General features: G+C 42.4%; 1 protein-coding gene across 1 annotated transcript in view; it reads right to left on the reverse strand.

Annotated features, from left to right (window-relative positions):
- Positions 1–3,116: 3,116 nt before the first annotated feature.
- LOC124606781 (allatotropins-like) overlaps positions 3,117–26,823 on the reverse strand; it is a 360,366-nt gene continuing 336,659 nt past the window's right edge. Inside the window, exons 2-3 of the mRNA XM_047138843.1 lie at positions 23,061–23,277; positions 3,117–4,339 (exon numbers count right to left, since the gene is read on the reverse strand). Of these exons, the coding sequence (XP_046994799.1) occupies positions 4,207–4,339; positions 23,061–23,275 (348 nt within the window). The 5' untranslated portion in view covers positions 23,276–23,277 and the 3' untranslated portion in view covers positions 3,117–4,206. The remainder of the gene's footprint in view (positions 4,340–23,060; positions 23,278–26,823) is intronic.

The following is a 26,823-nucleotide window of genomic DNA, read 5'->3' on the forward strand; positions in this document are numbered from 1 at the left end:
AAACTCGTACAGGATTTTCACTCACACAACGCCCAGCCACTTTAAAGTCCCAGAATTTCCAGCGCATATGTTGTTCAAATTCAAATGGCTCTGAGCACTATGAGACTTAACTTCATAGGTCATCAGTCCCCTAGAACCTAGAACTACTTAAACCTAACTAACCTAAGGACATCACACAAATCCATACCCGAGCCAGGATTCGAACCTGCGACCGTAGCGGTCACGCGGTTCCAAACTGTAGCGCCTAGAACCGCTCGGCCACTTCGGCCGGCGCATATGTTGTGCATACAAACATTTAACAAGACAGACTCACACACAACGAAAGCTGTGTTTGTGAAGGAAGGAATATTTTCCTGCTAGGAGGTTGAAAAATCGCTTTACAGTCATGGTACCGTTTGCTCCGCGGTTCTTACGATAAACCGCTCCAGAAAGTATTACACACCTTCTTTACCTGAATTATTTGCAATTCTTGTTTTTTGTATTAAACCTGTTTCCCAATATTCTTCCGATCAAGGGAAAGCGCTACATACACCCATCTACGTACTGGAGGTACAAGTAAATTTGCATTCTCAATGTAGTTCAGTTCTGTGTGTCTCCAGCTGTGAACGCAACAATGTGCACACTGATCACTCCATCGACAGAGTTTTCTGTACGTTAACTTTCCTCCTGAACTAGACAGCTATTTGTAAGACACAACACAAACGAAGATGGGCCCTGTAATAGTTTTCCGCAGTCAGTGAAACCAGGTGTGGAGCGCTACTAAGAATTTACGGTTTGTAGACTGCTACAGAATGGTGATTACTGCCATTGGAGGTGTTTCGTTGTGTTATATCGATCCAGGGAGTGCGCAATCGACTTCACACAATCAATTTGGCCTATAGCTGTCCATTACGAGCAACAGCACCATCGAGCGCGAAGAAGTTGCGCAATAGATCACCTGCAGTGAAACTTGGTTCATTGGCATCGGGTTCCTTTTACCATTGAGTGCAGGAGTTATTTGGCGTCTGGTGAGCAGCATAGAAGAATGTGGATGGGGACAAGTACCAGTGGGCGTCTTACGGGGTTGGTGTAGCAAATCTTCAGGTCTTAACAATATTAGCGACAAGACTATATCTCCTAGTACGAACACGGTCTCTTGATTATGTTTGAAATTTTCGATATTTGTTGTTAAAAAGTAACAGAACTGCTTATCAGTCTTTCTAATGCTTCTTTTGGAACCTCGCTGCTGGAAGGATGTACTAGTCTTGTAGCTAGAAAATTCTGCCGTGAAATAAATAAAGCAGGCCAAATGATTTATATCTGTATTTTGGCAGTAGTGTTGTATCCATGAAATCTTTTTGCCTTTTTAAATTAGTTGTAACAAGTCGGTTTGATGACGCCACAAGCGCGTTAGCGTCTTTTTTTAATCATATCAGTGTTTGTAAGGCGAACCTGCAGTCCACGTTTCTAGCGAAATCAGATTATATTCATTGTTATTATGCAGACTATTTCTTTGTATTGACAATTAACAATAACACGGTTTTGACTCACCAAGCTCGATGCTTTCCAGCGATGACCTTCGGGCCTGAAGCTATCTTTCAAAGTTAATATGTGTGATAAAAGTCAGTTTATGTCATAAGAAAAGATTTTATGAACATTTTTTATAATTACCTGTTATCTTTTCTTGTCGGCAATGAGATGTATCCTTTCTTCGATATCATACTACTCTCACGTACGAATTTAAAATATCATTAACAGCCAGGCGCAAGGCATTAAGTTGTCCACGCGTTCATCACGGCGGTGGGCAGACACATTGCGGGCCAGTGGTCATCTACAGATGTCGGACGGCTTTTGTTGCCATCGAAAGTAATTAGAGATCTGTACAGCATCCTGACATGATTTTCAAGCCTATCACCTTATCCCAAAGTCAACATTTGGGCACTGAGTTTGTCTTTCAAGACAATAATGCGCGATTACGCACTTCATGTAGTCCTTTCTCCAGGTGGCTGGAATCAACCGAATGAAATAGCCTGTGGTATGTGCTGACATGAATCTGACACACAATGTTTAGGACCAGTTGAAAATTTCAGAGCAGTGTCGCAGAAATCCTCCAAACACAGCCGATACTCAATGCTACCTAGTACTTTTGATTTCACAAATGTGCGTTCTCGAACAGACTGCTTTGGCTTAGGAATTGGGACAGTTTTGATTCGAAAGTGAAGACATATACTTTAGTACTGTGAGTATTATTCTCTCGTTTTCTACACTTGAATATAAGCCCATACGCCGGCCGGAGTGGCCGAGCGGTTCTAGGCGCTACAGTCTGGAACCGCGCGACCGCTACGGTCGCAGGTTCGAATCCTGCCTCGGGCATGGATGTGTGTGATGCGCTTAGGTTAGTTAGGTTTAAGTAGTCCTAAGTTCTAGGGGACTGATGACCTCAGATGTTAAGTCCCATAGTGCTCAGAGCCATTTGAAGCCATAAGCCCATACACGTTCACAAATTTGCAAATGGTCCAAAATGTTCAGTGGACATTTTATGCGCCACAATGGATGGTGGTATATGCCGTGCTCCACTTCCGGCTCAGCAATCATTCATGAAGATATGCTCACTTTCATGTGGGATTATGAGCAAAATTTATTTTGAAACACTTAAATCGACTTTCCGATGGCTCTCTAAGCTAGAATTCTGACATCTGCTAAGAAGTAATGCTACCTTCGACCTCTTAGAAGTGTAGGATATTTGGCCCTGTAATATATTCAATGAATATGATTGTCACGCCGTGATAATTGAGATCAGCGTCTTGAGTAACCCCTTTAAGTAATTCGCTACCCTGAAAATAGTTCCCAACTACTTACTGCTTTTCAAACGCCTTTCATTTTTGCAATAATGTATTTTTTACGAAGTAACTACTATTAACTTCATGTTTGACTCTATGTAATGCTTTCACTGGATGTCGAAAGAACTTGAGTGTTATTGATACCAATGGAGGCCGTAAGTCTTAAAAAGCTCTGAGGTCATGGTAAGCACCAAAGCAATTTTTATTATTGCAGTACGTATGCTCTACATAATACACTCACTATAATTGGTAAGTTTAAATCAGAGCACTTCGTTGGACATGAAAGAAAAATGGAAGTTGGTTAACAGAATTTTTGTTTTATTTTCAACTAAACGGTCAGTACAGAACATACACGAGGTTATATTTATCTTACCTAATTTGTGTCTTACTTCCTCTCGTACTCTAAATCCAGTAGTTTGAGAGGATTACGATACATAGCAGGAAGGCTGACGTGAATCTTCCACACTACCTATTTTTTTAGAATATCTGCCCTTAACAGGAATATATTCCAGCAATCTGTGCGAAAATAATCCCTCTACAAATTATTTACAACATACACATATTACATACTTCAGGTAATATTTTATTTGATCATTTGTTAGATGTACATATTTAAAAGAACTAGAATGTACTGGAAACTTTATCTTAGTAACAGTTCTACTACAAACAAAATCTCATTATAATTAGAGAAGTCACATATGTAAAGAAAGGAAACGACAAGTTATTAAGGAATGTTTTCTACAGGAGGTTACTATTTCCCAAATAACTGATAAAAATATAGTCTACTGTTCAAGGTTTTCTCAGCTGTGTATGTACACATGCCATAGTTACATCAAGAAAAACGTTTCTCATCTCTCTATTATTTTCTTAAGTGAGATAGAACAAGTTGAAAGACATAGAATAGCTAGAGGTTATTAAACATTAGGCAAGATCTCAGTATATTTTCGGTTATTCGTATTTTATCACTCGGAATAAAGTATGAGACTTAAACTATAATTATCAATGTGTAGGTAGGAAGTGTAACGTTTTCCCACACTCAACTGCCTTGCAAGACGTGAACACGAGTTTCAGTCTAACACTGCGCTATAAATAATCTGCTTCAAATATTCGAATGTCGTAAAAGAGCATGCAAGGAAAGGAACAGGAGAGTGTAAATGTTTAAATTTTTTAAAAGATCCATTCAGGCAATGAAGTGCTACCACTTTCTAGAAGGCTAGGGATCTGGTCTAAATCTGCAAACAAAATGAGAGGAAAGTTCTTACGAAACATTGAAAGTTATTTTATTGGAACATAACGATACACATATGTCGACATTACAAACAAGTGACTCAGAGGTGTGGGAGTTTCTTAATATGCCTATGGCATGTGTAGGTTTCAGGTGGGGGACTCAGTAAGTGGGCCTGAGGAGTTCCTCCGCCGTCAGTTCTCCATCCTGGTTAGCGTCCACGAACTTGCTGACGATCATGCGAGCCAGTTCCGGGTTGTTCTGCATCTCGGCGGCGAACCATTCCACAGGGAAGCTGCAACAAACAGAGACTTTTTCTTTAGGGCAATGAACGTATGTTTGAACAAACAATTTATGAATGATTAAGTTCTATTCACCGGTGTGATACTTTTAATAAATATCTCAATCATTATACTTTTCTGAAACAGTTTCCTGTGAGGTAAAGTGTTTGTTACTCGTTAAGATTAAACTGTGTTTTTTGGGAGAAAATGTGTTCGAAATTGCAAATATGAACCAAATCGGCTATGTATTGGAAGGGTGACGGCGAAAATTTGTGCTGGGCCGGACGTCGGTCCCCAGATTTCCCTCTTTACGTGAACAGTCGCCCTCACCGCTTCTGCTATCAGTGCACGGCCAGACTCAAAATGCCTTATGTCGTCGTCCATGTGTCAAAACCTGCACTCGGACGTTAGGTATATTCCCATCCATGAAGGACATATTTGTTGAGAGTCGAGGGCCGGATGTTGACGAATAAATACGAGATAGCAGTGCCTGTGTTATTAAGAAGTACGATGCAATGTTCCTTCGGACATGCATTTAGTGTTTATTCTGCTTATTGAGCGATGTAATAGTTGCGTAACTGGGAAAACCTTCTGCAGTATTATTCTTGCCGAATCTCGGCCGCCAATGGAATTTTTGATTGGTTCGTTGACTCTGGGGAAGAGACCAAACAGCGAGGTTATCGGTCCTATCGGGGTAGGGAAGAAAGGGGAAGGAACACGGCCGTTCCCTTTCACAGGAACCATCCCGGCATTTACCTAAAGCGATTTAGGGAACTCGCGGAAAACGTAAACTAGGATAGCCGGACTCGGGTGTGAACCATCATCCTCCGGAATGCGGGATCAGTGTGCTGATCACTGTGTCACCTGGCTCGGTAATGAAATTTTGCTTTGAAAGTGGAAGACAGGTGACTCCGTACAGCATCCAGCCGAGAAAAATATTACGGGCCTCATTCTGGCCCACTAAAACGGTTTTATTAACCTTATCATGTTGATGGCGGCCAGTCCGTTGAATGGGAACGTCATACTCAATAGAGATCTCAGCGCCATGTTAAATGGCCGCCTTAAGTTGTATAGCACCTTTGCCTTTCATGTCAAAACTATCCGTAAAAACGCAAATAAATGATCAAACGACGAAAATTAATATACGAAGAGTACAGTTATAATCTGATACAACAAATAAAATTATGGTAAGACTATAGTGACCGATGTTTGGATTCAGCAAGAAAGTAAAGGTGCTTGACATTCAGATAATATCTACATACCGTGGGCTTTTACCTATGATCCTGAAACAAAGCGCCAGTCGATTCTTCGGAAGAGCCCAGCCTTACCACGGCAGAAAAAAATTGCTGCTTAGACTGGCGACTTCCAGAGGTGACATCGTGAAGGAAATGAGGCAAGACATATGAGCAATACAAAAGCTACGAACGATCTCCATTAAACTCTAAGTCAAATGAAAACGGTAAAGACACATGGTAGGATGGAATAAATGCACAGTTACTGAATTATGAAGGACCACTGCTAGAGCAAACAGAACGAAGGTAATGCCAGACTACTAGACAACAACGGAAGTAACATTGCTTCTTAAGATAGAACATCTTAATAACTATGAAAAGCCGATTACGTATTCGTAATAAGTGTTACAAATTATAAACACTAATAACCACTACTATATACTAGAAAGAAGACCCAGCATAACAAGTTTGAAATGCAGACGCAAGGAAAACGATACCCCGAAAGACCAAGGGAAAATGGAGGTGTTCGATTATGGGAAACAGAGATTCGTGGTACATTCTTGGTGGTACTGCACTCTAGGTGCGAAAATTCCTTTCCGAATTACATGGTCACTGCACGATACTGTGATAATGACTATAGTTCTGGAGTGAATGGAAGCAGACACTCGGGCATGAGTGGTCTCCGTAAAATGTAGAGAGTTTACTTTAATTTGCTCTGGTGTTACGTAGATGAGAATCTCCAGACAACTTCTTTTTTTCTTTATGTTTTGCTTGAGAGATATGCAGAATTCTACACAGAAAATTTGAAATTTTTAATGACTGTGTAAATTTAAATACATCTTAGCTAACCCTTTTATAGAACTATTTGAAGAATGAGAGTACATATTTTCCCCAAATTTTCGTCATTTGGGTTTTGATTCCATAGCACCAGCCTAGTTCGTGAATTGTGGTTAGCTTGTTTGTCTAATACCCATGTGGGGCAATCAGAAGTTTTAGTGTTAGAATAATGAGGTAGAATCTTATTTTCATGCTTGTCATCCAGACAAAAGTTGAAAACACCGGAGTTCGCTAAGGAGAGTGTATGGTTATATATATATATATATATATATATATATATATATATATATATATATATATATATATATATATATACTACTGACATTACACGGTTAGCGATCCACTGCGGGGATGATTGGACAGTTTGAAAGACCTTCTAGATGTGCCAGTTTACATGTTAACAAAACTCTCAGGTTTCAAAGTAAGATGCGTACCATCATCGTGACATTATAAATTCACATTTAGTGGGAAATTTAGTTTTATTTTTTTGAGACACTAGTCTTCTGAATGGTTTGATGCGGCCAGCTACGAACTCCTCCCTGTGCCAACCTCTTCATCCCAGACTAGTGCTTCAATTAGCTGCTGGATGTATTCCAATCTCTGTCTTCCTCTACAGTTTCTGCACTCTACAGCTCCCTTTAGCACCGTGAAAGTCATTCCCTGATATCTTAACAGGTGTCCTATCATCCTGTTGATTTTCCTTGTCAGCATTTTCCACATATTCCCTTTTTTCCGATTCTGGGCAGACCATCCTCATTCCTCAACTTATCAGTCCACCTAATTTTCTAAATTCGTCTATAGCACCACGTCTCAAATGCTTCGATTCTCTTCTGTTCCGGTTCAAATGGCTCTGAGCACTATGGGACGTAACATCTAAGGTCATCAGTCGCCAAGAACTTTGAAATAATTAAACCTAACTAACCTAAGGACATCACACACATCCATGCCCTGGGCAGGATTCGAACCTGCGACCGTAGCAGTCTCGCGGTTCCGGACTGAAGCGCCTAGAACCGCACGGCCACCGCAGCCGGCACTGTTCCGGTTTTCCCGCATTACATGTTTCCCTACCATACAATGCTGTTCTCCAAACGTACATTCTCAGAAATTTCTTACTCAAATTAAGGCCTATGTTTCATGCTAGTAGACTTCTTTTGACCAGGAATGCCGTTTTTTCCAGTGCTTGTCTGTTTTGATGTCCTCCTTGATCCATCCATCACTGGTATTTTACTGCCTAGGTAGCAGAATTCCTTAACTTTTTCTACTTCGTGACTATCAATCCTGAAGTTGCTAGTTCTCATTTCTGTTACTTCTCAGTACTCTCGTCTTTCTTCGATTTATTCTAAAACCATGTTCTGTACTCATCAGACAGTTCATTCGGTTCAGCAGATCATGTAATTATTCTTCGCTTTCACTCAGGATAGCAATGTCATCGGCGAAATGTATCATTGATATCCCTTCACCTTTAATTTTAATTCCAATCCTGACAGTTTCTTTTATTTCCACCCTTGCCTCTTCGATGTGGACATTGAACAGAAGGGGCGAAAGATTATATTCCTGTCTTACACCCGTTTTAATACGAGCTCTACGTTCTTGATCGTCCAGTCTTATTATTCCTTCTTGGATCTTGTACATATTGCCCGTCTCTCCCTATAGGTTACCTCAGAATTTCGAACATCTTGCACCGTTTAACTTCGTCGAACTCTTTTTCCGTGTCGACAATTCCTACGAACTTCTCTGGATTCTTCTCTGTTCTTGCTTCAGTTAACAACCGCAATATCAGAACTACCCCTCTGGTGCTCTTACTTTCCCTAAAGCCAGAATCATTGTCATCTAATACATCCTCCATTTTCCATTCTTCTATATAATTCATGTCAGCAACTTGGATGCATGACCGATTAAGCTGATTGTGAGATAATACTTGCACTTCTCGGCTCTTGCAGTCTTCGGAATTGTGTGGATGATATTTATCCAAAATTTAGATGTTATGTTACCAGACTCGTACTTTCTACCCACCAGCTTGAATAGTCTCTTTATTGCCACTTCCCCCAATGATTTTGGAAATTCAGATAGAATGTTTCTATCGCTTCTGCTATATTTGATCTTACGTCCTCGAAATCTCTCTTAAATTCTGTTTCTAATACTGAATCCCCTGTTGTTGTTGTTGTTGTCTTCAGTCCTGAGACTGCTTTGATGCAGTTCTCCATGCTACTCTATCCTGTGCAAGCATCTTCATCTCCCAGTACTTACTGCAACCTATATCCTTCTGAATCTGCTTAGTGTATTCACCTCTTGGTCTCCCTCTACGATTTTTACCCTCCACGCTGCCCTCCAATGCGAAATTTGTGATCCCTTGATGCCTCAGAATATGTCCTACCAACCGGTCCCTTCTTCTTGTCAAGTTGTGCCACAAACTCCTCTTCTCCCCAATTGTATTCAATACCTGCTCATTAGTTATGTGATCTACCCATCTAATCTTCAGCATTCTTCTGTAGCTCCACATTTCGAAAGCTTCTGTTCTCTTCCTGTCTAAACTATTTATCGTCCATGTTTCACTTCCATACATGGCTACACTCCATGCAAATACTTTCAGAAACGACTTCCTGACACTTAAATCTATACTCGATGTTAACAAGTTTCTCTTATTCAGAAACGTTTTCCTTGCCATTGTCACTCTATATCTTATATCCTCTCTACTTCGACCATCATCAGTTATTTTGCTCCCCAAATAGCCGAAATCCTTTACTACTTTAAGTGTCTCATTTCCTAATCTAATTCCTTCAGCATCACCCGACTTAATTCGACTACATTCCATTATCCTAGTTTTGATTTTGTTGATGTTCATCTTATATCCTCCTTTCAAGACACTGTCCATTCCGTTCAACAGCTCTTCCAAGTCCTTTGCTGTCTCTGACATAATTACAATGTCATCGACGAACCTCAATGATTTTATTTCTTCTCCATGAACTTTAATACCTACTCCGAATTTTTCTTTTGATTCTTTTACTGCTTGCTCAATATACAGATTGAATAACATCGGGGACAGGCTACAACCCTGTCTCACTCCCTTCCCAACCACTGCTTCCCTTTCATGTCATTCGACTCTTATAACTGCCATCTGGTTTCTGTACAAATTGTAAATAGCCTTTCGCTCCCTGTATTTTACCCCTGCCGCCTTTAGAATTTGAAAGAGAGTATTCCAGTCAACATTGTCAAAAGCTTTCTCTAAGTCTACAAATGCTAGAAATGTAGGTTTGCCTTTCCTTAATCTATTTTCTAAGATAAGTCGTAGGGTCAGTATTGCCTCATGTGATCCAACATTTCTGCGGAATCCAAACTGATCTTCGCCGAGGTCGGCTTCTATCAGTTTTTCCATTCGTGTGTAAAGAATTCGCTTTAGTATTTTGCAACTGTGACTTATTAAACTGATAGTTCGGTAATTTTCAAATCTGTCAACACCTGTTTTCTTTGGGATTGGAATTATTACATTCATCTTGAAGTCTGAGGGTATTTCGCCTGTCTCACACATCTTGCTCACCTGATGGTAGAGTTTCGTCAGGCCTGGCTCTCGCAAGGCTGTCAGTAGTTCTAATGGTATGTTGTCTACTCCCGGGGCCTTGTTTCGACTCAGGTCTTTCAGTGCTCTGTCAGACTCTTCACGCAGTATCGTATCTCGCATTTCATCTTCATTTACATCCTCTTCCATTTCCATAATACTGTCCTCAAGTACATCGCCCTTGTATAGACCCTCTATATACTACCTTCCACCTTTCTGCTTTCCCTTCTTTGCTTAGAACTGGGTATCCATCTGAACTCTTGATATTCATACAAGTGGCTCTCTTTTCTCCAAAGGTCTCTTTATTTTTCCTGTAGGCAGTATCTATCTTACCCCTAGTGAGATAAGCCTCCACATCCTTACATTTGTCCTCTAGCCACCCCTGCTTAGCCATTTTGCACTTCCTGTCGATCTCATTTTTGAGACGTTTGTATTCCTTTTTGCCTGCTTCATTTAATGCGTTTTTATATTTTCTCCTTTCATCAATTAAATTCCATATTTCTTCTGTCACCCCCACTCATAGAGGACTCATTTCACCTATCCGCTGTCTCCTCTGCATTTATCAGTGGAATACCCGTTGCACTCTTAATGTTACCACTCTTGCTTTTAATTTTACCTAAGGTTGCCTTGACTTACCTTTAGCTGACACTGTCCTTCTGACAATCATTTCTTTTTCGATTTCTTCACATTTTTCATGTGGCCATTTCGTCTTAGCGTCCCTGCATTTCCTATTTATTTCATTCTTCGGCGACTTGTGTATTCCTCAATTTCCTTGAACGTTTTTGTACCTTCTTCTTTCATCGATGAACTGAACAATTTCTTCTGTTACCTTCTTTGTACCTATGTTTTTCTTTCCAACTTCTGTGATAGCCCTTTTTAGAGAAGTCCATTCCTCTTCAACTATACTGCCTACTGACCTCTACAGCCTTAGAGAACTTCAAGCATATCTCGTCGTTCATTAGTGCTTCCGTATCACACTTCATTGAGTATTGATTCTTCCCGACTGTGTTTCTCATATGAATAACCCTATCACTGAACTGTTCACAGAAACACACTCTCTTACCTACCGTACTGTTGGTAACGATTCCTACTCCTGTTACACCATTTTCCTCTGCTGTTGATATTACCCTGCACTCATCTGTTCAGAAATCCTTGTCCTCTTTCCATTTCACTTCACTGCCCCTCCTATATCTAGAGTGAGCCTTTGCATTGTCCTTTTCAGACTTTCTTGTTTCCCTACCACGTTCAAGCTTCTGACATTCCTCGCCCCGACTCCCAGACCGTTAGCCGTTCGTTGTTTATTCATGCTTTTTGTCATGGTCACCACCCCCTTGGTGGCAGTCCCCTCCCGGAGATCCGAATGGGGGATTATTCCAGAATCTTTTTCCAATGGAGAGATCATCATGACACTTTTTCAATTACATGTCCTGTGGATACAGGTTATGTGCCTTTAATGCAGTGGTGTCCATTGTCTTGTGCAGCCTCATGCCATGACTGCTGCTGATTCTTTCGCCTTTTGGGGACAGTTTCCCACCCCTAAGACAAGAGAATGCCGTGAACCTCTGTTCGCTTTTCCGCCCTCTTTGGCAAGGCTGTTGGCAGAATGAGGGCGATCTCTTATGCCGGAAGTCTTCGGCCGCCAACGCTGTTTATTAATCAAAATTTTAACAGTAGCGGGTTTCGAACCCGGGCCGAGGGTGTTTTGATTATTAATGAAAGACGCTAACCCTATTTATCCAAATTAACCCGACCTCATTTCTTGTTTAAAGGCTTCAGCATACGTACTGCTTCTTAGTAACTGCTAACTACTCATTTATTGCGTAACATTCAACGTAGTTTCTGGGACAAATAAAGAGTTGCAATGAGGGAAATGGTGTTGCTAAGTGTTAGCTGGTTCATTACCTTGAAGGATAAAAGGTGCATCACGCCACTGATAACGTTACTATCTGCATCTCAAACGAACACCAGGTATTTTTCCAGTCTTGTTTACCGGTGTGTCGCGTCACTAGTTGAGAAACGATAGCCAGCATAAACCTGATACTAGATTTCGCAAGTGTGTCACTGTGTTAATGAAGCACTTACGCCGTTTTCAAAACGCATCACTTAGTGTAGCCGCTGACGCACAAATGGGGAGGGACATTTCTGCCTTTCTTCTCCGTTTCAGTGCGTCGCTGAATTTGGCAAGTCAGTGCACACAGATCTAGTAGCAAGGTGTGCTGCATATTCCTGCGCTGCTCTGCGACACTTTTGTTCACGGCATTCAACTGTCATTTAGACGTATGTATGTCGCCTCTGAGTCCCTTAATCAGTTATTATCGTAGAGAATGAGAGCAGACAGTTTAATCTGGGATAAGATGCAGGGCATGGTAGGATTAACGCACAAAAGTACATGCTGTTGGGCTAATGCGTCCGTTCACATGTCATATACTTAGAGTCTGAGCATGACTGCTCCGTTACGATAGCAACTGACAAGTGAATAAGTAACTGAAAAATATTATTGGGCTATATTTAGCAGACATAGAAGGTCGTTGAAATATTTCGTTGACCGAACTCATGCATAAATATTATCACCGTCATGTGTGAGAAGAGAATAGATGTTACTTAGAGTTGCCCAGCGTCTCAGCTGTCGTATGTGGGGGACGTTTGGTGTTTAATGCCCCATCAGAGGCGAGATCAAAAGGGACAGACCGTAAGTTCGAATACTAAGATGGTTAAGCCAACTGGACGTGTCCTTCAAAGTGTACTGCCACGTCATCATTTAATATTCTAAACTACTAAAGTAAGCGAAGTTTCAGACGTGCTGTAGCCGTGTTCCTCGGGGCGTAGACTGGCGTACGGAGATTAATTTAATCCCCTAGAAAGGCTGTTGCACCGTGGCTGCGACGTCTGTTATTTTTTCTAAGGTGACGCGACGATAGTCCCTGAATAACGTCAATGCTATCGTCTCCGGCCATGGGAGTCTACGTAGTTGTATTGCACGTGTATTACTGGTTGTATCACTCCGAAATTCGCCGTAATCAGATTAGGGAAACCCCAGAAATATTAAATTCTGATGATCGTGCGGGAATTTAGAATTGGTGCTTCCCATATGTGTGTTAATATTAATGCACGTATCTATTTAACAAGCCGGTCTATTACTAAACGGCTAATATGGTCACACAGTCATAAGTGCAGGGTGCCTTTCTAAGGGCTTCCAGGGGCAAAGTATATTAGATTTTTTATTATATCGTATAACTATTGACCTAATTTAAAAATTTTAAATTGTTATTGTCATTTACTTATTAAGCTGTATAAGCTTACGTTGAAAGCTTAACGCTATAAGTCAAATATGAAAGCCAGAAAATGTGTCTTGAGACAATTCATGGCGAGCAAATTACCCACACTTTATTCATTCAGTATTTGATAAAAAGAGCACTGAGCGACAAATAACAAGCATAATACGTAATATGAAATCTTCCCGACACTTCTCCTCGCTTATACGGTCGCAGGTTCGAATCCTGCCTCGGGCATGGATGTGTGTGATGTTCTTAGTTTAGTTAGGTTTAAGTAGTTCTAAGTTCTAGGGGACTGATGACCACAGATGTTAAGTCCCATAGTTCTCAGAGCCATTTTTTTCTCCTCGCTTACAGCCCCCACAAAACGGAAAAGCTTTACACTCACTACATTTCCGCTGTTCGTGCAGTAAAACTTCAACAGGACTCGTGAAGTTTTAATTTATCACTTATTTGCAACTAACACTACTCAAAACAAATTTTTCAGACAGTATCCACATACACCGCTGAATGTGCTTGCAGAATTATATTGTAGTACGACACATACTGTAGGTGGATAAAAATGTGGAAACCCTTGAGCGAAATGCATACCTGAATATGAAGCAGACGCTAGCCAATCCTTCAGGCTACGCTGTTGTATTTGACCACGAGCGACACATGTGCAGTGTTTCGAAGCGTTACAAGAGTCCTTCGCGGTCGGAACGCTGTTTTTTGTAGTGAGTGCATCATGTCGGAGCTCAACGCCACGGGCGAACTGTTGGTCCTCTTGTGGCGAATGATTCCGTCACCTGGTAACCGAAGTGTTTCGTGCTTCAAGAGGCACCGTTCTGAAGATTTGTACCGCATATACCGAAAATCCAAAGGCATCATCTGCAAAGTCACAACACATTCTAAAGTGTGTTTCCAATTGTCGTGACAGACGGTCATCCAAGAGATGTGACAGGAAATAAATGGACGACTGCTACTAAAATCACTGCGGAACTAAATGTCACACCCGCTAACGCTGTCAGCACGAAAGCAACACGACTCTCGTTTCACACTGTTTCCATCTTCTGGCCGCATATTCGTCCAAAAGTAAAACATGTCGGGGTTTCATAGATGACTTGAGCAACCATATCGTGGTATTCCAAGGGCCTTGTTGTTGCTCTGAAACATCGCTTAACTGCCAAGAATGATGACCATTTTGGTTGATCAGATCTTCCCTTGGTACGTTTGTTTCTCCACGGTGATGTTGTGTTCCAAGACGACAGGGAGTCTATCCACACGGAACGCATCGTCCACGACTGTTTTCGTGAGGACGTGGATAAATTGTCTCATCTTCGCTGGACATCACAGTCAAAAGATCTCAGAGACTTTGTGGTCCACTCTTACTTTGGAGAGAAGGGCACGTGATTGTTGTCCATCTCCATCATCGGTTTCCGGAACTTGTCGCTATTTTTCAGGAAGAATGGTATGAGAATCCCATGAAAACTATACAGACCGTGTGTTTATACACTGAGGTGAGAAAAGTAATGGGATAGCGATATGCACATCTACAGATGGCTATAGTATGACGTACACAGGGTATAAAACGACGGCGCATTGGCTGAGCGGTCATTTCTACTCAGCTGATACATGTGAAACCGTTTCCGACGTGCGCTGGGAATTAACAGACTCTGGATGCGGAATGGAAGTTGAAGATAGATGCTTGACACATTTCATTTCGCACATCGTTAGGGAGTTGAATATTCTAAGATCCACAGAGTCAAGTGTGTGCCGAGAGCACCAAATTTCAGGTATTACTTCTCACAACGGACACCGCTTTGGGCGACTGCCTTTACTTAACGTCCGAGAGCAGTGGCGTGTGCATAGAGTCGCCAGTGCTAACGGACAAGGAACACTGCGCGCAGTTACCAATGCGGGACGCACGACGAACGTTAGCACAGTGGGGCGAAATTTGGCGTTAATGGGCTGTGACGCAGGCGATCGACGCGATTGTCTTTGCCAACAGCACGATGTCGCCTGCAGCCTTTTGGGCTCGTGACCTTATCGGTTAGAACCTATACAACTGGAAAACCGTGGCCTGGTCAGATGAGTCCCGAATTTAGTTGGTACAAACTGAAGGTAGGTTTCGAGTGTGGCGCAGATCCCACGAAGCCATGGACACAGGTTGTTAACAAGGCACTGTGCAAGCTGGCGGTGGCTCAGTAGTGCTGTGGCCTGGGTGCTGTGGTCCAGCTGAATCGATAATTGACAGGAAATGCTTATGTCGGCTACTTGGACACCATGTGCCACCATTCAAGGACTTCATGTTAACAAGACAACGATGTAATGTTTATGCAAGACAATACGCCGTATCACCGGACCACAATTGCTCGTGATTGGCGTGGAGAACATTCCGAACATTTCGAGCGAACGGTTTGGCCACCCAGATCGCTCGACGTGAATCCCATTGGACATTTATAGGACTTAATCAAGAGCTCAGATCTTGCACAAAATCTCGGACAGACGACACTTTCGCAACCAGAGAGGCAGCATGGCTCAAAATTTCTGCAGGAGTCTTCCAACGAATTGTTTGGTCCGTTTCCCGTCGAGTTGCTGCACTACGCCGTGAAAAAGGGGGTACCACATGGTTTTTGTACATTACAAGACGACTTCAAGCGGTTTTGAATGCCATATCTCATTAGGCATGATAATGTGTTGTGTTTTTGGTGTTTCCATATAATTGTCCACCCCCTGTTATCGAGAAGATATGATGCCATAAACATTGAGAGGAGTGAAAAATTACCTATCCTTAAAACGTACCGCAAATTACACGTACTATACTCATCCAGTTTCGATTGTGAAAGCACTCAGCGAGCTCCAAGAAACTTTTAGGTTTGATACCCTGTCAGTCCTGGGAATCTTATCTGCCACAGATCACTTATGTCACCTCTTGTTGGTTCCCGTACAACACGGCCGGTAGGTCGGTTCGAAGGTCGGAGGAAGGCAAGGCACGCAACTTCCAATAGGATTCTGTCCAATAAAGCACAATAGTAATCAAAAGAAACTTCACAGACAGTAGTGTGAAGCATTTGTAAGTTCCACTGGATCAGGGTATATGGCGTCCTCTAATGATGCGCGATCGCACTGCTATCGTGGGGTGCAGGTGAACAGCTGTTGACTACAAGTTACTCAGTATTCCTTTCGTTCCTTTAGTGGAAAACCATTATCTTGAAGTCGACACAGCATCATATTAACAGCTCTGGGGCGGACTCAGCTTTTTTTCTAGAGGGACAAAGAGGTCAATACGAAGGATTCAATAGAATGGAAAGTGGCGTCAAAGTCCTGACGCAAGCCCGAAAACGTGTGTTTCTTTGTTTGTAGTGTGAACAGTGACTGAAGTTGACTCGTTCGCAAATATTTAAAAAAAGAACTCAACGTGTTAATTCAGAACTACATGAGATATTACTGCTATATGCAACAATTATTAAAATTTTTAGAAATTGCTTCCTTTGCCTGTTAAGACGGCTCGTCTGATATAATTTTCTAAACGGCCTGCAAATGAATAAAGCAGCAACAAAAACCTAATTTCATCGTATTATTTTTTGGTACCCAATGCACAGAAGGATACTCGTGATACAATCTAGTAAACATTAGATAATTCATTGCGGCTCGTGTTGTTGTGGTCTCCAGTCTTTTAAAGCTCCTGATGATAACATATACTGTGTAAATCTCTTTATCTCTCAGTAACTATTGCAACCTATGTTCATCTGTACCTGTTTCAGTGTATCTACGCCTTGACGCCTCTGATTACACTCTTAACCAACAAATTAGAGTACGTATCACAGCGAAAGAAACGAGCGTAACAGTCTGGTTTCAATCATTGGTCACAATTTCCTCTGCCCTCCTGTCCCACATCCTTCATCTAAACGTTCTGATTCCATTTTTGTTTAAACTCAAATCGCTGTCACGGTTTATTATTTGCCTTCTCCTGCTCCTCGCCGTACAACAAAAGTTACCCTCGGATTTCTCCACGCCTGTCTTCTCATCCTATCCCTTCATCTGGTTAGATTCCTTTACTCAACGATTTTGTACAAAAGCTTCTGAAATCTTACCAGTCCGTACGAAGTTACGCATCTTTTTTGCGAAAACTCTGTGGCATATTACAATACGTAATGAAATGTAGGGAAGTTTCTCTCTTTTAGGTCTAGCGTACTGGCTAGAAGTATTAGCTCACATTCAGTAAACCGATTCCCACGTCAATCGAAACTGCAGGTCGTTTCAACTGATTTGAAAGCGATAATCAGTGCTAGAGATAACTAAGGCAGAAGAGGCAAGCTCAAGATCTAGAACGTTCCTCAACTGGTTATTTAATTAGATACATGTGAATGCAGAAATAAAATACAACGGCGAGATTGCACACTCAGAAGACAGACTTTGGTTTCTTAAATTTATCTTGTTTTCCCTTACATAAGGTCTGCGGCTAAACAACTGTACATTTCACGTTGCCGGTTTACTGTCTTTGAAACGTACTTAGGATGGACAAAAAGTTGACAGGTCCCCTTCGCTCCACATTCATCCCAGATGGCTATTTCTCACACCCTCTTCTTCTGTTGCATTTACACATTCACTAAATTTTTATTGTTTTCCTGTATTGTTATTATATGAAATTATCGACGCCTTCTCAGAATTCTTGCAGAAAACAAGATATAAAGAAACCCATCGAAAACTTCAATAAGTCTTCGATATATTTCGTCTTTACCAGAATGAACTCCATCTCTTCAAACTGCAGAAAGTGGTACTGGAAATACACTCATGATCCTGCAGATACTGTATATTATCCGTCTTTCCCTATAGCTTAAAACTATTTTCCTGATAATTCCGAACACTTTGAATGATTTTAAAGTGACGATCACATTTTGTAAGTCGACAAATCCTGTAAGCGTATCTTGATTTAAGTGTTACTTGCATTATCTTGTGCAACGTTAGAACAGCCTCTCTGATGCCTTTAAATCTCCTAAAGACAAACCAATCATTATCTAACACATCCCCAGTTTTCTTTTCCATTCTTGTGTGTATTATTATTTTCAGATCATTGTGCGATAGATCACGCGCACATATCGATCCTTACAATCTACGGGATTGTGTGTGTGATATTTTTCTGGAAGTCTGATGGTATTCCTACAGACTCATAAATTCTACAAAACAATTTGGATAGTGGTTTGGTTACCACCTTCTCCAATGATTTTAGAAATTCCGAAGGAATGTTACCTATTCTTCGCGCCATATTTCATCTCAAATCTTTTGAAGCTTTGCTAAATTCTAATACTACATGCATAAGGGCTTCCAGAATGACTCCGACTTATTCTGTCGCACCTTCAGACAATTCCACACCCTCGCCTAAAGGCCTAAATCTTTCTCCTTCAACTCGCCTTCCGGTGTTTCTGGAAATCTTGACGGCTTTGCTTTTAATTCACTTAACTAACATTTTACTCGTAACTGGCGAACATAAGTAAAAAGCGAGAAATCAAATCAGTACCTTAGTTGTAATAGAACCCACGCCACCACAAATTTATTGTTTGATAATAAAATGCCAAAGTCGCTGTCATTTGTTTGATTAAAACACTGTTTTAGTTTGCAATAGAAAAATACTTTCTACAGAGAGAAACGGCCAGTGCAGCAGAATGTTTACGACGAAAAATCAGACATCATTAAGTTTCGCGATTATCTTCCATACTCTTTTCACTGTTAGTTAATTCTATTGTAAATACCCAGTGTATACTGATGACTTCCATCAAACTTGAAGATAAATATAGAGGATGTCAGTAATGACTGGTGCACACTTTCAAAATGGGAACGGAAACTATGGTTAAAGCTTAAACCATCTAGAACCCAAGTGGACCTCGTTGGTCATTCTAGGCTAACTAGACAGAAAATCGGGAATCCCTACTATCTTTAATCCTAAATAAGACCAATATCAAATTATCTTCTTCAAGAACCCCTGTAGATTTCGTAATATGTGAAAATGTAAATTGGTCTGGACGCATTGCTTTATATTACAGTAAGCCCAGAAATGTACAGAACACTTTTTATTTTAACGGAGAGAGAAATTCGTGTAAAACGTTATAATAGCAATGTTCTCCTGAGAGATTTCGCTCAGGAAAGCTCACGTCGGCTGGAAGTGGTCATGAGCGCGTGTGTTCGATATACCTGTGACGTCCGACTCAGTAATAATTTTCCACTACCTAAGGCACAGCTACTCTGTCTACCTTCAGACAAACGCATAGATCCCCATTCTCTCTGACTGCCCTACTGTCTTATCAATGTACACTGTCTGTCAGATCTCTCTTCGATCTTATCGCTCTTTTCTGAACAGCATGGCTAAAAAACACCTGTTGCCATGAGAGCAAAATACTGTGCGTCCCTCTGCTGTATAGTTAGCCTAGGATCTCCAATGAGGTCCACTTGGGTTTTAGATGGTTTGAGCTTTAACCGTAAATTTCGTGCCCATTCTGACAGCGTACACAAATAAGTACTGACGTCCTCTATATCTGTTTTCTAGCTTGATGGTTTTTCACTTAACCGCTTTCTCGAATTCCTTTTCAGTAACAGGATCCCGACTTTGGAATAATCTCCATCATTATATCAGTGACCTGAGTAAAATATCCAGCTTCAAAAGAGAGTTAATGATATCTTTACTGAAGCAAGAATAGTGTGTACATTTGTCCCTTACGTACTCGATACACAGCTACATCCTTATTACCAACCACCACTTTCTCGCCTACAAGTGCTATTTGATGCTGTCTGCCTATATTTACCTCTTTCAGAACTCGCTTTATCAGAATATATCACTTTCATACACCTGTCATTACTTTTATATCTGCCTGGGTCGCTATTGATGGCATTAGGGGCAGCGGTGTCAACATCAGCAATAGAAGTACTGCTAACATCAACTTCGTTAGTTCTTAGTACTGTTTATTCACATTATCTCCACATACATTCGAATAATTTTTGATTTTGTTAATGCTATTTTATTGCTATTTGCCATATTAAATTACTGTTATTTCTCGGATAACTAAATTTTGCAGCAGAACCGTAATTGTCTAACATTTGAACACGTAAGTTTGAAATATGGCTCAAAGTACCCGAAACCTTCCCCTGTAACGGTGCAAAAGCGTGGCGCCCTGCGGCTTTATCCAGGCTCCACGGCACATCAAACAGCAAAATGTCGACACATGCAGAAAGATGGCCAGAGCTCAAGTGTTCGTGTGATGTGTAACGAGGTCTAATGATGTCACATTGGCACCAAATTTTTCCCTAAGTGTGCCAAACGGCACCCTGGATGGGTCGCACGATTGGAAGGTCGTTAGAGACCCTCCTATCCACATTCCAACCGTTCTTCAGACGCCTCTGCGATGGATGTTAGAACCGCGTCGCCCAGAGCTGAATTCACAGGGTTGGTTTTCTTATAAGTGGCTGAGGAAAACGTTGGAGAGACACCGCTGCTCAGAGTCGAAACGAAAAATGCAGTGGCAAGGATTACTCTAAGATCCCTCAGTTCGACAGAACCATCAGTGGCACCTATTCACGTTTACTGAGTATTTTAGAATTGTGAATTTCCAGAGAAAATACTCCTAGGTACCTGCAGGCGAGCAACTGGCCACAGGGGTGTGTCAAGCCACTGCCTACCTGCAGCTACCTTGGGATACTTCGCAGGTGTAAGGTCACAATTTAAAAAAATTCAGTAAATGTGAACTTGTGCCACCGAGGATTTGGCCGAACGAGGGAGGTCTTAGAGGAATTCTTTGCCTTTTTATTCACGCATGTGTCATGACGCACCCTTACATGATGACTCTACAAAAGGGTATAAAACAAGAGAACCGAGAAAATGCAAGGATTGATAGCTGCTTCGGATAAAGTTCTAAATTCGTCGAATGGCTTCGAGCGGCCCCTGCACATCAGAACAAAAATTACAGTCGATCTGCAGTTCAGGGGGGTGAGATTACGTTCAAGAGGTTGCAGCGCCATGATCTCCGTCGAGAAGGGATGAATCGCCCATGACATGTCATCAGTGCCACAGGCTGGCAAGAACGTCGTGCTTTTGTTCATCACAGTGCGAACTGTCGTTTCCGACTGGGAAATGTGTTGGAATCAAAGTTCCAAGTAAAGTGTTGGTTTCATTGAAACCTATATACACTACTGGCCATCAAAATGGCTACACCAAGAAGGAATGCAGGTAATAAAGGGCTATTCATTGGACAAATATATTATACTAGAACTGACACGTGATTAGATTTTCACACAATTTGGGTGCATAGATCCTGAGAAATCAGTACCCAGATCAACCACCTCCGGCCGTAATAACGGCCTTGATACGCCTGGGCATTCAGTCAAACAGAGCTTGGATGGCGTGTACAGGTACAGCTGCCCATGCAGCTTCAACACGATACCACAGTCCATCAAGAGTAGTGACTGGCGTATTGTGACGATCCAGTTGCTCGGCCACCATCGACCAGACGTTTCAGTTGGTGAGAGATCTGGAGAATGTTCTGGCCAGAGCAGCAGTCGAACATTTTCTGTATCCCGAAAGGCCCGTACAGGACCTGCAACATGCGGTCGTGCATTACCCTGCTGAAATGTAGGGTTTCGTAGGGATCAAATGAAGGGTAGAGTCACGGATAGTAAAACATCTTAAATGTAACGTCCACTGTTCAAAGTGCCGTCAATGCGAACAAGAGGTGACCGAGACGTGTAACCAATGGCACCCCATACCATCACGCCGGCTTATACGCCAGTATGACGATGACAAATACACGCTTCCAATGACCGTTCAGCGCCATGTCGCCAAACACGGATGCGACCATCATGATGCTGTAAACGGAATCTAGATTCATCCGAAAAAATGACGTTTTGCCATTCGTGCACCAAGGCTCGTCGTTGAGTACGCCATCGCAGGCGCTACTGTCTGTAATGCAGTGTGAAGGGTAACCGCAGCCATGGTCTCCGAGCTGATAGTCCACGCTGCTGCAAACGTCGTCAAACTGTTCGTGCAGATGATTGTTGACTTGCAAACGTCCCCATCCGTTGACTCAGGGATCGAGACGTGGCTACACGATCCGTTACAGCCATGCGGATAAGATGCCTTTCATCTCCACTGCTAGTGATGCGAGGCTGTTGGGATCCAGCACGGTGTTCCGTATTACCCTCCTGAACCCACCGATTCCATATTCTGCTAACAGTCATTGGATCTCGACCAACCGCGAGCAGCAATGTCGCAATACGATAAACCGCAATCGCGATAGGCTACAATCCGACCTTTATCAAAGTCGGTAACGTGATGGTTCGCATTTCTCCTTACACGAGGCATCACAACAACGTTTCACCAGGCAACGCCGGTCAACTGCTATTTGTGTATGAGAAATCGGTTGGAAACTTTCCTCATGTCAGCACGTTGTAGGTGTCGCCACCGACGAAAACCTTGTGTGATTTAAAAGCTGGGGATCGCAATTCTGATCTCCATCGCAGAGACGTCAAGTGAAGGAGCCAAATATTAGTAAGCTGGGATGTGACATTCTTTCCTCTGTGTGACACGTCCACAGTGGCGCCATCTTACTGTCTGAAGCATCGTAGAGCCCGGGGGTGAGCCACTGGTTGCCACGATTTTGCACCATTACAGAGGAAGGTTGTAGACACTTTTTCGTCAATTTTCAAACTTATGCGTCGGAAAGGGAGACATTTATGAGATTTCGAAATAAATGTGAAAAGTGCTGTGTTTGTTAAATCCTCGTCCGATGTAAGAGATAACTTGAAGGCCGCAGTGTCATAAGGTTGAAGAAATAAACAAACAGTAAACGGACCCTTCGAGTTGAGGGAGGCGTACCTGTCCGGGAGGGTGGTGTCGCGGTCGGCGAGCGCGGCCTCCAGCTGGTTGCCGTCTCGCTTGCCGAAGCCCCGCGCGGTGGAGAGTGCCACGTTCTTGAAGCCCCGTATCGTGCGGGGGCGGGAGCCGCGGCCGTAGTGAGCCGCGGGGGCGGCGGCGGCGCAGAGGGCGGCGAGGGCGACCAGCAGGCACAGGGCGGCGGCGGCGCAGCGCATCTCTGCAACACCCAGACACACACCTCACTCTCCAAATCACCTCGCAGTGGCGTCGCACTGCACCTCAACGGAACTTCTACATTACGACGGTGACGCTAAAACTACAGAACGTAGGCAGCGTAATTCTGCCTCCACCCTGCGGCGCTGTCATGTTGTTGATGTGGTCTTCCATACATGGCTACACTCTGGGCACATACCTTCAAAAAAGGCTTCCTAACACTTAAATCTATATTCCATGTTAACAAATTCCTGTTCTTCAGAAACACTTTTCTTGCTATTACATGTTACTGTACTTTTATATTATCTCTCCTTCGTCTTTCATCAGTTATTTTGCTGCCATAACCTAATTCCCTCAGAATCATCTACTTTAATTGGACTACTTTCCACTATCCTTGCTTTGCTTTTGCTGATGTTCATCTTACAACCTCCTTTGAAGACGCTGTCCATTCGGTTCAAATGCTCTTCTAAATCCCTTGCTGTCTCTGACAGAATTACTGCTACCATATCATCGACAGACCTGCAAGTTTTTATTTTTCCTCCCTGAACTTAATTCCTACTACAGGTTGTTCTATGGTTTCCTTTACTCTACAGATAACACCGGTGGTAAGCTACAAGCCTGCCTCACTCCCTTCTCAAACTTTGGTTCCCATTCCAGGACTTGGAACTCGCCGGAGAGCGTCAATACGCCGCTTTCTGGACTCTCGAGCGGAACGAGCTGTGAACCGATTCCGCCTCGTGGATTTACGACTACAACCAGTGGGCCAGCCAGTTAGGATGTTGTTTTTTGGTGGTTACCCGGCTGTAACCCATGTCCCACCTGAGATAGACGCTACATATACACTTAGAAAACACGTTCTCACATTTGTACTCGACTTTACTCTAAACGAAGGCAGATGGATTGCAGAAGGACATCCGACCACCAACTATCAGTAACATTTCCAGAATCCATATAAGAGCGCCGATTCCGTAGACAAACAGAGAAACGTAGAGAAGAAGTAGGGAAGAAGATGAAGAAGAAACTTGTAGGAGTTCTGGGAAGGGCTGAGTGCACAATCTGTTTCGTAGGTACATATGTCCGGAATCGTAGCTTTTGGAATAAGTGTCGACCTTATTAGTTACCATGAAAGCCAATTTCGAGACGCAGCAACTGCCCCAGCAGTACGTCAGTAAGTATTTAAGAACCTAATGCTTATTGGTCGAAAACAATATGGATTCGGACTTGGGTCCCTGTTCAAGTTTTTTCTACCCATTCCCTTATACTAGTCCTTGAAGCTCGTAACAGCAATTAAAGAACATAATCCATAAAAATCTGCTGTTAGAAGGTGACAGAATGTTGTGTGGTTTTTCACGTTTTAAGTAACGTAAACGCTATTTATTTGTCAACATAATGACACGGGAAATTCCTTTCTCTGAAAGAGAGCACACGTTAATGTGTAAACACTATTCGAAACATTTCGGTGTTGTCACTTTATCTTCAGGTGGCATGAGTCTGAGAAGCAGTGAATCACTCAACTATCGTTATTGCAACATATGCAACTCTTCAGGCTATCTCTCCTAAGAGTCGTAGGCCGAATTTTCTATGATGTTTCGGCAGATTTTGCAATTTCGTTTTTTCAGTGTCCAACTGGAATCATTCCAAGCAAATATTCCTTGTCACATCTTCGATGCGACATCCAGTGTCGATGTAGAGTTGGTTTGTTTCCCGTTGCAAATAAAACGTCTTTTTAACCTAATTTTGTGTGTCCATTCAATAGACCGATTCGCCGGCCTGAGTGACCGTGCGGTTCTGGGCGCTACAGTCTGGAACAGAGCTACGGTCGCAGGTTCGAATCCTGCCTCGGGCATGGATGTGTGTGATGTCCTTAGGTTAGTTAGGTATAATTAGTTCTAAGTTCTAGGAGACTGATGACCTCGTAAGTTAAGTCGCATAGTGCTCAGAGCCGTTTGAACCAATAGACCGATTCCAGAATAGTCTAGTGCGATGTTCGTTGTGTGGATATGTATTAACACGAACAGTAAAGAACGAAGAATAACCAGTACTCCAACATGAACTCGACAGCACTACTGCATGGCGGCAGCAGTCAACGTGGGTCTGGGCGATGTTGTCGTTGCTGCAGTACGGGTTTTTCTTCGTGTTTAACACTCTCGACCGAGAAAACAAATATCGCGCTGGAATAGTACGGGACCGCTCAATCGAATGGGCACGTAAAATTGCGCTTTAATGCTCATTTTGTTTGTTACGGGAAACTAACCGAAGCATTTCGCCCACACTGGGCTTCGCGTAAAAGACGTGATGAGCAGCACTTGTTTGGGCTGAGTCCAGCTATACGCTGCACGAGCTAAATTGCAAATATATGCCGAAACACCAGAGAAAATGTGCCTGACGACCCAAAGGTGAGACAGCCTGTATATGCTTTCGGACTTCAGGCAATAATCTGAATGAGCTACTATGCTTTTCTTAGTTTGGGGAGAGAGAGAGAGGGGGGGGGGGATGAGGTTTTCGTTTGCAGGACGATTCCCCATTGCTGTCCATCCATTTTCAGTGTCTAAATACTCACTTTCTCGTCTCTCCACTCCAAGGGGCACGCACCGAAAATTCTCAGTAGTTGCAGTATTGACTACCTGTAGGTCCTTCATAATAGTGCCAAGATACCCGCCATTTCGTCAGACGGAACTGTGTTGCTATGCGTGGAGCCTTCAGTAATTATGAGAACCCTGAAGTCACCCCCTAGTTACATAAAGAGGTAGGTGACACTGCTCTCGGTATAAATGTAATACTAAAGTTTAATTTAGGAGTTACCAATACGCCAATGATAGATATAGTACTCCTGTATCCTTTCATGTGAAACACTACTTGAGAGAAAGTGAGGTATGTTGTGCAACATACTTAACGAATAAGCTAATATTGAATATACCGCAACGTCATAAGTTTCGAGATCCTAAACAGCTGTCATCCGATATTTCCTGTTTCATTGTGCGACAAATGAATGAAAAACAAAAAGAAGTATTTGCTCAAAAACAACATTAACACTTTCCACACAACATATTATTAAAACAGAATTTATCCATCATTTACCTACGACATGTGGAGGTGATAGCTTTCAACATACCTATGAACATCTCTAGCAGTTTGATACAAGAATCATCCCGGATTAAAAAAAAAAAAAAAAAAAATGGTTCAAATGGCTCGGAGCACTATGGGACTTAACATCTGAGGTCATCAGTCCCCTAGAACTTAGAACTACTTAAACCTAACTAACCTAAGAACATCACACACATCCATGCCCGAAGCAGGATTCGAACCTTCGACCGTAGCGGTCACGCGGTTCCAGACTGTAGCGCCTAGAACCGCACGGCCACTCCGGCCGGATTAGTCCACGTGGTCGTCCCAATTTAAGTCTGATCTGTACCGAATGCGGAGAGTACTATAGCTAAGACCTTCTGCATCCTGTAGGGAAACAGGACGAGCTGAGTTAATGCGACAGGAACGCGTTTTGGCCACTTGATGGACATGGGAACATGGTGCCGTGTACAGTGCGTAAGACCAG

This window comes from Schistocerca americana, chromosome 3 (genome assembly GCF_021461395.2).
Source record: "Schistocerca americana isolate TAMUIC-IGC-003095 chromosome 3, iqSchAmer2.1, whole genome shotgun sequence".
NCBI lineage: Eukaryota > Metazoa > Arthropoda > Insecta > Orthoptera > Acrididae > Schistocerca > Schistocerca americana.